We start from the raw sequence: 13,776 nt of genomic DNA on the forward strand, positions 1-13,776 counted from the left end.
GGTACATAGTATGCTATAAGGGAAAAAAGGAGAAGATAATTATATATGCAGAAAATATCTCTGGATATTTCAATGAGAGAAATTGCATGGCTGGGAGGGGGTGGGGGACAGCATCATTTCTCCCATTATATCCCTTTCATCTTTTGATTTTTTTAATTAGATTGATTCAAATTGATTTCAATCATGTATTCAAATATTTAAGACTTTTGTAAAATGTAAGTTCAACTTGAACAAAATTGAACAAGGCATAAAATAATAGGGAAATGTGAGGTGATTGATGTGTTAATTATCTAAATGGGAGGAATCCTTTCACAATATATATGTATATCAAACCATCACATTGTGCACTTTAAATATCTTACAATTTTGTCAAATATACCTCAATTTAAAAATTTTAATAAATAAATTCTAATTTACATATCAAAAAATAAACAAGGCATCACTTCATCAGTGGAATTAAAGTATTCAGTATTGATAGGTATATTTTAGATATAACTGATGGGGATATCATTTGTAAACAAACTTTCTGGAAACTGATTTAGTGTATATGTGAGGGACCTTTTAAAAGTGCATAGCCTTGGGACTTCCCTGGTGGCACAGTGGTTAAGAACCCGCCTGCCAATGCGGGGGACATGAGTTCGAGCCCTGGTCCGGGAAGATCCCACATGCCACGGAGCAACTAAGCCCGTGTGCCACAACTACCGAGCCCGTGCTCTAGAGCCTGCAAGCCACAACTACTGAAGCCTGTATGCCTAGAGCCACAACTACTGAAGCCCATGCGCCTAGAGCCCGTGCTCCACAACAAGAGAAGCCACCACAATGAGAAGCCCGCGCACCACAACAAAGAGTAGCCCCCACTTGCCACAACTAGAGAAAGCCCGCGCGCAGCAACGAAGACCCAACGCAGCCAAAAGTAAATAAAATTAAAAAAAAAAAAAGGTGCATAGCCTTTAACTGAGTAGTTCTACTTCTAGGAATGTATCTTAAAAAATCAGCCAAAGGTTTATACAACAAGATGTTCGAATGGTATAATTTATAATGGGTGACAAATCTGTACATAGCCTGTATATTCAACAACAGTGAATTGGTTAAATAAAATGTGATACATTCATATAATAGAATATAGTCCATTTTTTAAATGGTACATTTTAATGCCATGAGAGTATTTCACCATATACTCTTAAGGGGAAAAGAAAGAAGTAATTGTATATGTAATTTAATTTGATTTTTAATATATACGCATTGAAAATACTAGAAGTAAATATATCAAAATGTTAACAGGCATTATCTTTTAGTGATAGGATTGTGGGTGTTCTTCTTTTTCTTTGTACCTTTCTGAACTTAAGTGCTATAAAATGAGTATATGTCACTCATACAATTGGGAGGGGTGAGTGGTGGGGATGCTGGTTACTTTTTTAAGCAGAAGCGGGCACAGCACTTGCCTTTTTCCTTCCGTAGTAGAGCAACTTAGTGAATTTCTCCACGATCTGCGCAGGCGTCTCCACGCTGGGGGGAATCTCCCCAGTGAGCAGGTTCCGGGTCCCCAAGCTCAGTACTGGCCGGTCCTCATCCGTCAGGTTGATGAGGTTGGCCACAGGCGGCTGCCGCTTGTACTTCTCCAGCTTCTTGCAGTCCTGCATCAGCAGCTCCGCGATGTCAGACCCCACCACGGACTGCAAGGGAAAGAGGGCCATCCTGGGAGAGAATCCTATTCATCCTCATGCTGGCAGCCCAGGCTGAAGAAGGAAGGCACCAGAGCACCTGCCCTCTTCAGGAGGAGGCTGACATGCAAACACAAGACAGCCCCTTCTTAGATTGTTGTATTTCAAACTCCAGCTTCCCTCTCATGCTTGTTTCCTGCCTGTCAGGAGCCACAAAGATGACCAGAAATATGCACACTCTCCTAGGTGTATCATCTGCTTAGCGCAGTAACCCAAGAACTGGGCGATAAACCCCAGGCTAGTGGAGAAGGGCAGGGGAAAGGTTAGCATTAGCAAACTGGCATTGACATCTGAGCAGTTTTTCCCCTTGAGGCCATTTGTTGCTTCTTTAATGTTACCTTTTATAATCAATCATGCCACAAGCCGAATCTTCTCTCTCCCAGGAAGACTTAAATTCCAGCCCAGCCTGCACCTGCCCACCCGCCAACGCGGTGGTACTGACCCCGTTCTGCCGACAAAGGAGAACCAACAGTTGCCACAGTAGAGCCGAGTCTCTGCTCCCCGGTGTCTCAGATTTGCGACTCTGCGCTGCTTTCTGCTGGCAAAACGTCACGATGTCCACCTTGTGTACATCTTCCCTATGGAGAGATTTCAGGGAGCAAAGAGTGAGGGAAAGACTCATCCCCCGGGTAGGACCACAGTCCCCTCCTACAGTGTGAGGGTGCTGCTGGGGCTGGAGATGGGGTAGAAGCCTGACAACCCAGGACGGGGTTAGTGAGTCTACAGCTACAGCATAGTTGTTTCCTTATAGAACAGGAAGGGACCTCAGAGATTCTCTCATCCACCCTCTCCATTTTACAGAGGAGGAAACTGAGGCCCAGAGACCTGAAATGACTGTTTGGTAGCAAGGAAGAGCACAGACTCTGGGCTCAGACAACCCTGCATTGAAATCTAGCCGGCCACTTCTCAGCTTACACAAGTTTCTTATCTCCTCTGAGCCTCGGCTCTTTTCGCTAAAATAGGAATCTTTAACAAGTCTACCTCCAACTCAGCATCTTGTAATAACCTATAATGGAAAAGAATCGGAAAAAGAATAGATATATATACATATGTATATATATATCTATATGAATTACTTTGCTGTACACCTGAAACTAACACAACATTGTAAATCAACTATATTTCAAACTAAAAATTTTTTTAAAAGTCTACCTCCGTACAAAAAGGAATTAGCCAATTGTGTAGTGTATATAAGTGCTCAATAAACAGGAATTATTATTTACTTGAGATCATTCAATGAAATCAATCAAACTGGGACCAGTACCCTAGTGTCCAAATACCCAGCTCGGTGCTCTACTCCACATCTGTATACCTGTGTGTAAGAAATGGAGACAACACTCATTTTTACTTGAAGGAACTGTCAAAATACTATGGGGATTTTCTTGGAGGGGGAAGCTTCAGGATAAGAACACATTTACACAGTAGTGATGATATTTTAAGGGCTTTGGTGTGCATTATCTCACCTCTGACACCAGCCAGGCCTCCTCTCTCGACGACAAAGAGCATCCTGAATATTTATCGGTAACATGACTAGCAATGTAAAAGCAGTTCTAGCTCAATCCTGCAGAGGGCAGACTTGCACACTGTCCAGTAACTCAAATGCTGGCCATGTTACTTATCTCCCCAGAAAAAATTTTTCCATATGACCCACTTGCCTATGATTTCCCAGGCTGTGTTCCACTCTTCTACCAGTTTAAGTACTATTAAGTACACAGAACGCTAAAACCCCTTACCATGTAGGCTTTGTAAAATAGAACTGATTTCAGATTTTTAAACCTTTAAGTTAATTTTTCTTTCTGCCTTTCAACACTCAAATTGCTTGTCAAAATGGCTCAGGCCACATTTGGCTCCAACTTGTAGCACGGAGATTCCACTCCAACGGGGAGAGACATTTTCTTTCAAGGAAGTCAAGAACAAATCCCCAAAATGCTGATCTGGGCAGGAAGATTTTATAGGTTTCAAAAGCCTTATTTTGCAGCTCTTATGGTAATTTACCTAATCAGGGGTCCTGAGAAAGTCCTCATCTTTTCTTGTTCCTCAGAATCATTAAGAATAACCTGGAACAAAAAAAATCAAGTTTGGTCTTCAAGACTATGTCCCCCCAGTGCCCCATTGCTCAGTCAAGTCCAACATCAGAACCCAGAGCCGTGATCCTAGGATGTGGCTCAGTGCCTCATGGAGAAAGCAGAGGACAAAAATGAGCTCTCTAGTTGCTGAATATGACCCAGTAGCATCTCAGGAAAAACAGAAGTCTAGCATTACTTCTCTCACAGAAGAGCCCCAGCCATTTCTTCATACACACACACACGTGTGCACACACACACACCAATCCACAGGGTGCCTGGCCCAGTCCCCTCCAAGAGCACCTTATTCCTGGAGATGCCCAGGGCTCAGGCAAAGGGAAGCAGGGAGCAGAGTGCTGACATTACGAGGACACAGAATCTTGTTTACCTCCACGCTGTGCAGTTCAACAAGGGCCGTCTGTCCATCACTGGGAGATCTGGGACCCACACACACCAGCTGACCTCCTGGCCCAAAACTCACAGGCACGTGAGGGATGTAGAACTTCATGGGTGTCTTGGGACCAGCTGCCGAGATGTCCTCTGACCAACAGACACAGATGGACACTGTTAGCATTACTGCCACTGCTTTGCTTTACTTCAGAAATACTCCACAGACACACTTCTTTCCAAATTCCACCTGGGACCAAGATAAGATTCTGGATGGGCTGCATAACTAGAAGAAGCCCATGCTCCGAGTGAGATCTGAACCTCTGAGAATATGTCAGAATATAATGCAAGGAGTTGTTGGTTTGGTCCAAATGATAATGTACCAGGGCCAGACTCCCACAATGGTGACACGCTGGGAACTCTGGCTCTCATAGCCCCAGTACTCAGGGCAAGCCTCCTACATCCAGACCTTTGTGACCTGCCTTCGCTTTCCCAAACTGAACTCTGGTCTTTACTTTCTTCACCTATTACCTAACAGTACCTCTGAGTGCCTCCTCTCCCAGCCTGATGATGGCTAGGGGCAGTGTTCCCTTCCAAGAATCAGCTATGATGCAATCTCCAGTACCAGAGAAAAGGGGGGAAATGGAGCCAAAGTTGGCCACTCTGCTCAGGAGACCTCCCTACACAAATGAGGCAGACAAATGGTCTGCTCTTGGAAATACAGGGCAAAGGTGACTTTCCAAGACATGTGCCACCCAGCCCTCTTCTCAACAGACTCAGCCAACTCCTTTGATCACTTCAGTACCCACCAGCCTGAATTGGACGCCAAGCCGCTGCAGCCATGGGGTCGTACAGCTCAGAGGCATCTGCCATGTACTGACTGAGCTCATAGCTGCTGGAGGTGAGACCAGACTCGTGCTGCTGGAGAAGGTTGGACTCCTCGGTCAGTGATGGCTGGAAATTAAAAACAACAAAACACATGGGAAGAATCAGAAGCACTTTCAGAGAGACGGTCCTCCCAAGTGTTTCTTCAAAGCAACAAAATGCAAATAAATATAATGAATGTGGATGTGCTGAAAGGAAAAGAAGGGATAATTCAATTGACAGGTGTTTGCTAAAGGATTCACTGTGACCTAGTGGGAAGCGTGCAGGTCCTGGGGTCAGGGAGGCTGAATTCAATCCCAGCTTTGTCAATACCAAGTGCTGTGACCTTGAACAAGTGACTTAGACTCTCTGAGCTCAGGACCTTTATCTGCAATGTAGATCATCATACCTACCCTATATAGTTCAAGCACTTACTCTTGCAGTCATTCACCAACTGTTTAATGAGCACTTACTATGCTCCAGGTGCTATGCTTTCCCTAAGGATACAGGTGTACAAGAAATTCACGGAACTTACATCCTGAGGACTGTAAAACAATGGATGCAAACAATGGATACAAAAGCTCGTTGTCCACACTGTAAAGTGCTGTATGTGTGTATGGCTGCTGTTATTGTGTTGTTGTTAGTCTTAGTCATAATAGGTGCCCCACCCTGTGAAGCATCAGGTGTACAGAAGAAACTGTCCCCACAAATCATACAAATCTCATCAGGGATACAAAATTAATACAAGACTGTCAAAAATGAAGAGCTTGTCTCTGTAGTATGTTTGTAACTTTTCCATAAATCTAAAATTATTCCAAAATTTAAAGTTTATTGTAAAAAAAATTCAAGAGCTCCATTTTGTAACCCAGCTGGTACACACAGTAAGATTTTAGAAAAAAGAGATGGAAGAGTCAAGAAAAATTCCACTTTTCAGATCTGAATTAAAAGATTCTAGCAACTTCCCACTTCCTGGGTAAACCGAATTGCTAATCCACCGGGGTACCGGTGACAGCCTCTTCTCTTTCCTACCTTGGAGTGACTTGGGTGACATTTCCTAATCCAGCCAACTTGGCAAAAGAATGCAAAAGGGCCAGATCAGGGCCCCAGATCCAGAAGACTGAAACAGGGAGCAGGGAAAGGAAGAGGTGGGTGTAGAGGCTCTGCCAATTGGGGAGGAATGGGACCCCCTCAGACTGCTGGCCACTGGGGACCCCGCCCCCCGGGGCCCTGCTCTGCCCCTACTGACGAGGGCAGGTGTGATGCACTGTCACAGACCACCAGCCCCATGTCACTTCAGGTTACCTTGTTTTTCTGGGCCCCAGTTAGCGGACTCTCCAGAAGTAAGTCCCCAGGTCTCTCCTGTCCAGAGTTAGAAGCAGGATTGTCTTTATAAGGGTTCCAATGCTTAGATCTGCGGCAAAATGACAGGAGCAGGTGAGAGGGGGTCCAGGGCAGGCCAGCAAGGCTGAGCTTCTCTCTGCTGGAGGCTGTTCTGCTGCAAAGCGTGAGCAGGTGTCGGGGTGGCCCGTGTGTCGCAGGGAAAAGCCTTCTCCTCCATTTCTCCGCCTCAGTCTATTAGACCAGAAAAACAGGAGCTCCTGTGGTTCATAGTACAGTCACTAGAAGTGGCCCCAAACCCTGCAGAGGAGGCTCGGTCTCTGTAGCCTGACGTCCTGGAATAAGTTAAATCAGAGCAGCTGGGTTGGTGAGTTCCAGGCAGGGTTAAGGCACCAGGTCTAAGGGCACCAGACAGGGGCTTGAACAAAATGCTGTTCCCTGCTCACCTTATCCCACAGGAGAGCCCATTCTCAGGGCACAGGAGGGGGCAGAGGAGAAGCACCCCAGCCCCAGGCAGGACCCAATCAGGAGAACTTCTGCAAGGCCACATCTGTTCCGAGGCCAACATAGAATTAAGGCCCTCCTCTAAGACGGACCTCAAGTAATCTCACAGGTTTTGGGAACCACCTCTCAGAATTAAGAATCCCTCCCCCTAGTGTCCATGTGAACAGCTGGTCCCAGCCAATCCAGGCTACTCTCACACCCCGGTGGCCAGAACAAAAGCAGACGGGCTTCTGAAGATGAGGGACCAGCACCGGATGACATAAGGTTTGCCTAACATAGCCTGCGTTTGGCTGAATCATGTTGAACCGGCCTCTCCTTTCACACTTACTGGAGCTGGGTCTCACTATTTGTTCCAAACGGACTATTCTGGTTTTCATGTTGGTGTTCATTCAGGTACTTTTGATCTCGATAATCTTCATGCCAGTTATAAGGACTCCCTTGCCTTGGCACTGCACCCTCAGAAAAAACAAAATAAAGACAGGTCACTTCCTATTCCTAAAAGTTCAGAAAGACACTAGCAAGCCATGAAGCTGAGTTACTGGAGCACAGCAGGTATAAAAACATACAATCATCCCTCTGTATCCATGGGGGGGATTGGTTTCAGGACCTGGGGAAGTTCAAGTCCCTTATATAAAATGGTGTAGTGTTTGCATATAGCCTATGCACACCCTCCATATACTTTAAATCATCTCTAGATGAATTATAATGCCTAATACAATGTAAATGCTATGTAAATAGTTGTAAATACAATGTAGGTGCTTATGCAAATAGTTGCCTCCAAGCAGCAAATTCAAGTTTTGCTTTTTGGAATTTTCTTTTCTTCGAATATTTTCAATCATCAGTTGGAGGCAGACCCGCAGATTCGAAGGGCTGACCGTATTTGCCAAATTGAGTAAAGTTGATAAGTAAAAGCTAACAGTGAAAGTCCATAAGATGCATCTCTCTGAACCAATTAGCACGGCTCTATACAATGGTACAACAGCGGGGATCCTATGTGTGCACACAGATGTTTGTGTTTTCAACACTGAAACAGATTTCTCTTTGCTAGCAGGTCAGAAGATGCCTTTAGTACATACCTAAAGCCTTACTATTGGTGTAAGGTTTAAGTTCTTTTTTGTACATATCTGCCTCCCTCAGGGTAAATGATGGTCAGACTCATTACAGCCCAGCCACACACTTGATGACTTCACTGTTAAGAACTGACTTCACTGTTACTTGGTCAGAGGCTATAATCTTAGAAGAAAAATATAGATGAAGTACAAACTATCCACAATACTAGTAATGTAGTAATAGTTTCAGTGCCATCATCTACACGTACAAAGAAAAATGACTCTTTTCTATCTCTTCTTCTCAAGACATTTAGCAGTAGTGTCATTGCTGTGGCCTCATCTGGCCAAGAAAGAAGCAGGTGAGGCTGGGGCTCTACCTCAGCCGAGCAGGAGGCCCAGGGTGAGCCTCCGAGCACGGCCCCTTTGCCCTCTGCCCTATCCGACCAGCTGCACCATCCCAAAGGCTTCTTGGAGATTATTCCGTACCTCTTTCTTCCCGCAGCTGCTGCGGGTGTCCACGGTAGTAATAACTTCCATAAGCATATTCTTCCCTTAGGGCTGGAGAGTGATAGCTTTGATATAGATCCTCAATGCCCAGCCTAAAGAATCACAAAGGCGGCCAGTCATTCAAGGATGAACATGGTAAAGAGAAAAACCAACGGAGGACTTGACAAAAAAACAACTTCAGAGGACAGAATTGTGACCCCCGTCTAGAATCTGCTCTAAAGCCACAGTTCATTCTGGATGCCATAACCAAAAAATCCAGAATCAGAGCAGGAGTAGGACCGTTGTGTCAGAACAACACTGCAATTTTTATAGCAAAACCATAGCCAAGTGTCTCATTCTCCCTCCCCATGATCCCTCTTACTCCTCCAACACACACACAAACAACAACACAAAATATTATCTGAGAAAACCCTGCTCTGACATCACCTTAGGAAACCCCTTCCCAAGAAGACTGTGTAAGTGCCCCATATACCACTGTAATTCCCATGCATATTATAGATGGCAATGAGATGAAAAAGTCAAGTTGGACCATCTTAAATCTGATTGCTTTTATTGCCTCTGTCCTTAACATACCTTCCTTCGAGAATTCAACAAAGGAACATCATGTTGTTAGTATCTTTATCAATTAATAATTCTTTACTATTTCATAGGGGCAGAATTCTTTACAATAATTGTCATAATTTCAACCCTAAATCTGGAGGCAGGAAAACATCACCCCACCTGAAAAAGTTAAAGTAGAAAATAGATGGCTTGCAACATTCCATAAAATATGAAGTCCAGGAGGAGGAACTCCAGATTCTCCTAGAATTACCTCACTGAGACCTCTTCATTCTGAATTTGGAGCCTACAAGCTTGTATCTGCTTTCTCTGATTTTTTTTAAGTTCCCATTCATTCACTCAATACATTTTGTTTTTCTGTACCCATCACACTCTAGGTGATGTTCTAGGCACTAGGGCTCTTCTTGGTGCTGGTGGGTCAGTGCTAACCCTGGGTCAGAGTCTTCCAAAGAGGATAAGGAACTTTTTATAGAGATCCATAGGAAAAGCTTTTCCAGAGTCTACAAACATTGCCTTTTGTGATCCCAGAGTAAGAGGGTCTCATCTGCTGTCTTGAATTTCTTCATTCTTTCTACTCTCTTCCCCCATCACCCAATCACATTGTGATAGCTTCTTTAAGAAGCTCCTCTAGGGGATAAAGAAAGGAAAATATTATATTTTCAGTCACCAAAATCCAATTTGGGAGAGGAAAGGGTGTAGCTAAGTCAGTGTAGTAGGGTGGAGAAGGAAAAAGAAGAAAAAGAGGAGAAATAAAAGGAAAAGGAACAAGGAAAAGAGCAATCTGTTTGGAAGCATTTAGGAGAGCTAGGTCAATTCCAAGCTCTAAACCCATACCTTGAATACAACTGACTGGGATAACCACCTTTATAACAGTCAACCCTGGACACAGGCTGATGCCATTCCCCAGGCCTGGACGCATAATGAGGCTGCTGGTGGTCTGCCCCAGGGTCCCGCTGTGGTTGGGGGCTCCTGCCCATGTCTTGTCTTTGATGGACCCTCTCTCCATTGTGCCAAGAGTGACGAATAGGCCGATAGTATCTATCTCTCTGAAGCCCTCGGTCTGGATCCCTTGATGGTGCTGGGGGCCTCCCTGCTGGCTGAGGCGGCCACTGGGGAACCCAAGGCTCCATCCCTGACCTTCTGAATTTCTCTCGTGTTTTGAGTCAGTTGTGTAGTTATTTTATCTTCCTACAGACAAAACAGAAGGAAAAAAATTATCATCATTTTAGGCCTATATCCAAACATGAAGGTTAATTAGGTTTTGTGAAAGAAGCACCTATGGTCCTCAAAAGCTTCTATCTAAAACAAACCACACAGGCACTGATACAGAGATATCTGAAAAAATCTCAAGGAGATATGTGAAATAAATAACAGGCTAGACAACTATACTGATGTTGCTATAAAAATTAAAAAGTATATTTGGAGCAACAATAGATGTGGGAGGCATGGGAGAGAGAACAGTAATAGATGAAGCTCCAAAACACTATCAAAGTATCCCAGTTAAATACATGTGTGCTGGACTTCCCTGGTGGCGCAGTGGTTAAGAATCTGTCTGCCAAGGCAGGGGACATGTGTTCGATCCCTGGTCTGGGAAGATCCCACATGCCATGGAGCAACTAAGCCCACGCACCACAGCTACTGAGCCCGCGTGCTGCAACTACTGAAGCCCGTGCACCTAGAGACTGTACTCTGCAACAAGAGAAGCCACCATAATGAGAAGCCCAAGCACCACAACGAAGAGTAGCCCCCGCTCGCCACAACTAGAGAAAGCCCGCGCGCAGCAACAATGACCCAACACAGCCAAAAATAAAATAAAAATAAAATAAAATTTAAAAAATACATGTGTGCTCACATATTCCACCAGTAAATGTTTATTCAACATTTACTATGGAGGCCCTATTCTGTCGTAGAAATAGAGTGGGCCTTAGACAGAGCTAGACCACAGTTCAAATCCTAACTCTGCCACCTATTAGCTAGTTAAATTTTTCAAGCCTTAATTTCCTTACCCATAAAATGAGGACCATAATGAGCTGACAGATTCACTGTCAGAGTCAGAGATCCTTACATAAAGTGCCGAACTTGGCCCTCTAGCTGGTATACAGTAATTGTTCAATAAATAACAGTTACTGTTATCAGAGATAAAGATTAGGGTAGTGTGAGCAGCTGAAGACATTTCCTAAATAAAAAGGAGCTTAAAGTGACCTCAAGAGACATCTCTTCTGAATCCTTGAAGTCTTAGAAGAACTAGGCCCTATAATCTGGCCATTCCTGCCCCTGCTCCAGGGGAGGCAATGAGACGCAAGTTTGGGATTGCTTCCCTGACAAACTAGAGAGCCGTGTCTCAGTAATCTTCCTGGCTGGAGATTTTAAAACCTGGAAGTCTCCCCAGCATCAAACTGATTTTCTCCACTTATGCTTCAAAATGGGAAATAGCTCCAGAGGACAAGATACCTTCCAAGCTTCTCTGCTTGTATCACAGAGCAGCACCTGCGTCCAGCTGCCCCCAAAGAAAAAGCACACATCACACCTTACTGCTGCTCAGGAGTCTCTCATGTCAGAATACACAGCTCAGTCACACCCCATGTTTCTTCCCCCTTGGGAACTATTTTACATTGAAAAGTTCTGATCGGATCCAGTCAACTTGCTCCCACTCCTGAAACTCCCAGCCCAATATAAAAATGAATATCAGAACAAAAGGTCAAAGGGTGTGTGTTGAAATCAAGATGTCACACTGCTCGAACGCTGCGGAGCCAGGGTCCACAGCTATGAGCCGAGAGCTGTAAGCAGAACATACCAGAAGAACAAGGCACAGAAGTGCCTTCCACCTCAAGAGCAATCCAGCTCAGGAAAACTTGCACCTTCCTTCCCGTGTCAGCCCACTTTCTTGAAAAAGTCAGGTGCAATGAGAGCCTTTTCCAGCAAATCCCAGCAGAGGCCAAATGCCCCGGACACAGTGAAAGGCTAAACAGGTCTTTCCTGAAGGCCCACGGAACTTGATAGCATTTGGACACAAGGAATTTCAACAAGAAGAAAGCTTCTTCCACCTTGTCCCCAGATATTTTCACTAGACAGCCCTTCTCCGACTGCAAAGGCGCAATACCCAGTCCCTTTGCCAAAGTCAACTACAATTGATTTTTGTTGCCAAGATATCAACTCCAGCACGTTAGACCTCAGGTTACAATTAAGGACCCCAAATGAAAAGCACCTAAGATTCTCCAAATGAAGGCATTACGTCTACAGTGACAAGTCATACTCACACATCACATAAATGACCTTCCCTGGTCCCGCTAAGGTCAGTATTGCCTTTCCTAATTTGACAGCACAGCAAGTACAGCCAAGACAAAGCAAGCAAGGGCGCTAGCATTCCCACACACCTGCTCTGACGGCTCTCCACCACCTTCCCTCAGCGCAGCTCCAGGAGTGTCTGCTCTCCTCCTGGATGCTGTCAAAGTCCAGGTGCCACATCTACCAAGACCTACCTAACCCTCAGATCTACAGCCTGTCAGCTACCTTTGCCACGGTCTCCATGGAGCCGATCCACGAGGGCAAAGTACAGCGCAGCTCCCCCAGTCGGCCAGACCCGGCTTGGAGTATTTGCTCACAACCCTGTCAGAGGCTGCTGCTTCTGTTTGCCTGGTCGTGGGCTGAGCCAGGTTCACTCACATGTGACATGTGACAAAGCATCCAGACCCCCACAGCAAACAAGGAGCAGAGACCCGAGGGAGAGGAAGTGCAGAAAGCCCTGAGGCAGCCTGACCTGGAGAGAAGAGCATCGCCTATGGGTTGTGAACTCCTGGCTCGGCCACGAGTGGCTCTATCGCTCAACCTCTCAGCTTCTCCTCTAAAAGGGGAATAACAGTACTTAGCTTATGAGCGTCATCATGAGGAGTACAGGCAGACCTCAGAGATATTGCCAGTTCGGTTCCGGACCACTGCAACAAAGCGAGTCACACGAATGTGTTGGTTTCCCAGGGCGTATAAAAGTTACGTTTACACTGTACTGTAGTCTATTGAAGTGTGCAATAGCATTATGTCTAAAAAAGAATGTACCTTAATTTTAAAATACTTTATTGCAAAAAAAAAAAGCCAAAACAATTACAATAATAACATCAAAGATCACTGATCACAGATCACCAAAACAAATGTAATAATAATGAAAAAGTTTTAAATATTGCAATAATTACCAAAATGTGACGGAGAGACACAAAGCAAGCGTTATTGGAAAAACGGCACCGACAGACTTGTTTGACGCAGGGTTGCCACAAACCTTCAGTTTGTAAAAAACACAGTAAAGTGAAGTGATATAAAACAAGGTATGCCTGTAAATGTTGGCAAAGTGGCACATGATATATAATTATGTATGCTCTTTAAATAAGTATTATCTTTTCCTTTCAAAAGAGATGAGCTAATTCTACTGGTTGAGGCAGGCAGAGTACTCACTGGTGGGTAGTAAATGCCCAGTTTGGGTTTTTCTCATTCGTGTTTCTCTTCATTGGATTCTGGTTGTGCATCAATTGTGTTATCTAGATGGAAGGCAAATTTAAGTGCCTAATATTGAACTGAAGGCACTGAGAAGTTTTCTGTTACAAGAAAATAATTTCTTTGTTTGAAAAATACATTTCTTTAGGTAAGTACAGAGTAGCTCATGTCCACTTTTGAATTAATATTTTAAAAGTCAGCAAATCATCATGCTGTACACCTTAAACTTATATGTTATATGTCAATTATATCTAAATAAAGCTGGGGAAAAGTATAAATAAAACTCAGAATTTGCTCTAAAAAGGC

At 44.4% G+C, this 13,776-nt stretch overlaps 1 protein-coding gene across 3 annotated transcripts in view; it reads right to left on the bottom strand.

Annotated features, from left to right (window-relative positions):
- SEC16B (SEC16 homolog B, endoplasmic reticulum export factor) overlaps positions 1–13,776 on the bottom strand; it is a 54,298-nt gene that overhangs the window by 26,394 nt on the left and 14,128 nt on the right. For all 3 annotated transcript variants that reach the window (XM_068541302.1, XM_068541301.1, XM_068541300.1), the window contains exons 2-10: positions 9,826–10,179; positions 8,413–8,525; positions 7,206–7,326; positions 6,338–6,446; positions 4,981–5,125; positions 4,173–4,324; positions 3,717–3,778; positions 2,164–2,299; positions 1,443–1,673 (exon numbers count right to left, since the gene is read on the bottom strand). In XM_068541302.1, coding sequence (XP_068397403.1) covers positions 1,443–1,673; positions 2,164–2,299; positions 3,717–3,778; positions 4,173–4,324; positions 4,981–5,125; positions 6,338–6,446; positions 7,206–7,326; positions 8,413–8,525; positions 9,826–10,121 — 1,365 coding nt within the window. In that variant the 5' untranslated portion in view covers positions 10,122–10,179. The remainder of the gene's footprint in view (positions 1–1,442; positions 1,674–2,163; positions 2,300–3,716; positions 3,779–4,172; positions 4,325–4,980; positions 5,126–6,337; positions 6,447–7,205; positions 7,327–8,412; positions 8,526–9,825; positions 10,180–13,776) is intronic.

Source organism: Eschrichtius robustus, chromosome 3, assembly GCF_028021215.1.
Source record: "Eschrichtius robustus isolate mEscRob2 chromosome 3, mEscRob2.pri, whole genome shotgun sequence".
NCBI lineage: Eukaryota > Metazoa > Chordata > Mammalia > Artiodactyla > Eschrichtiidae > Eschrichtius > Eschrichtius robustus.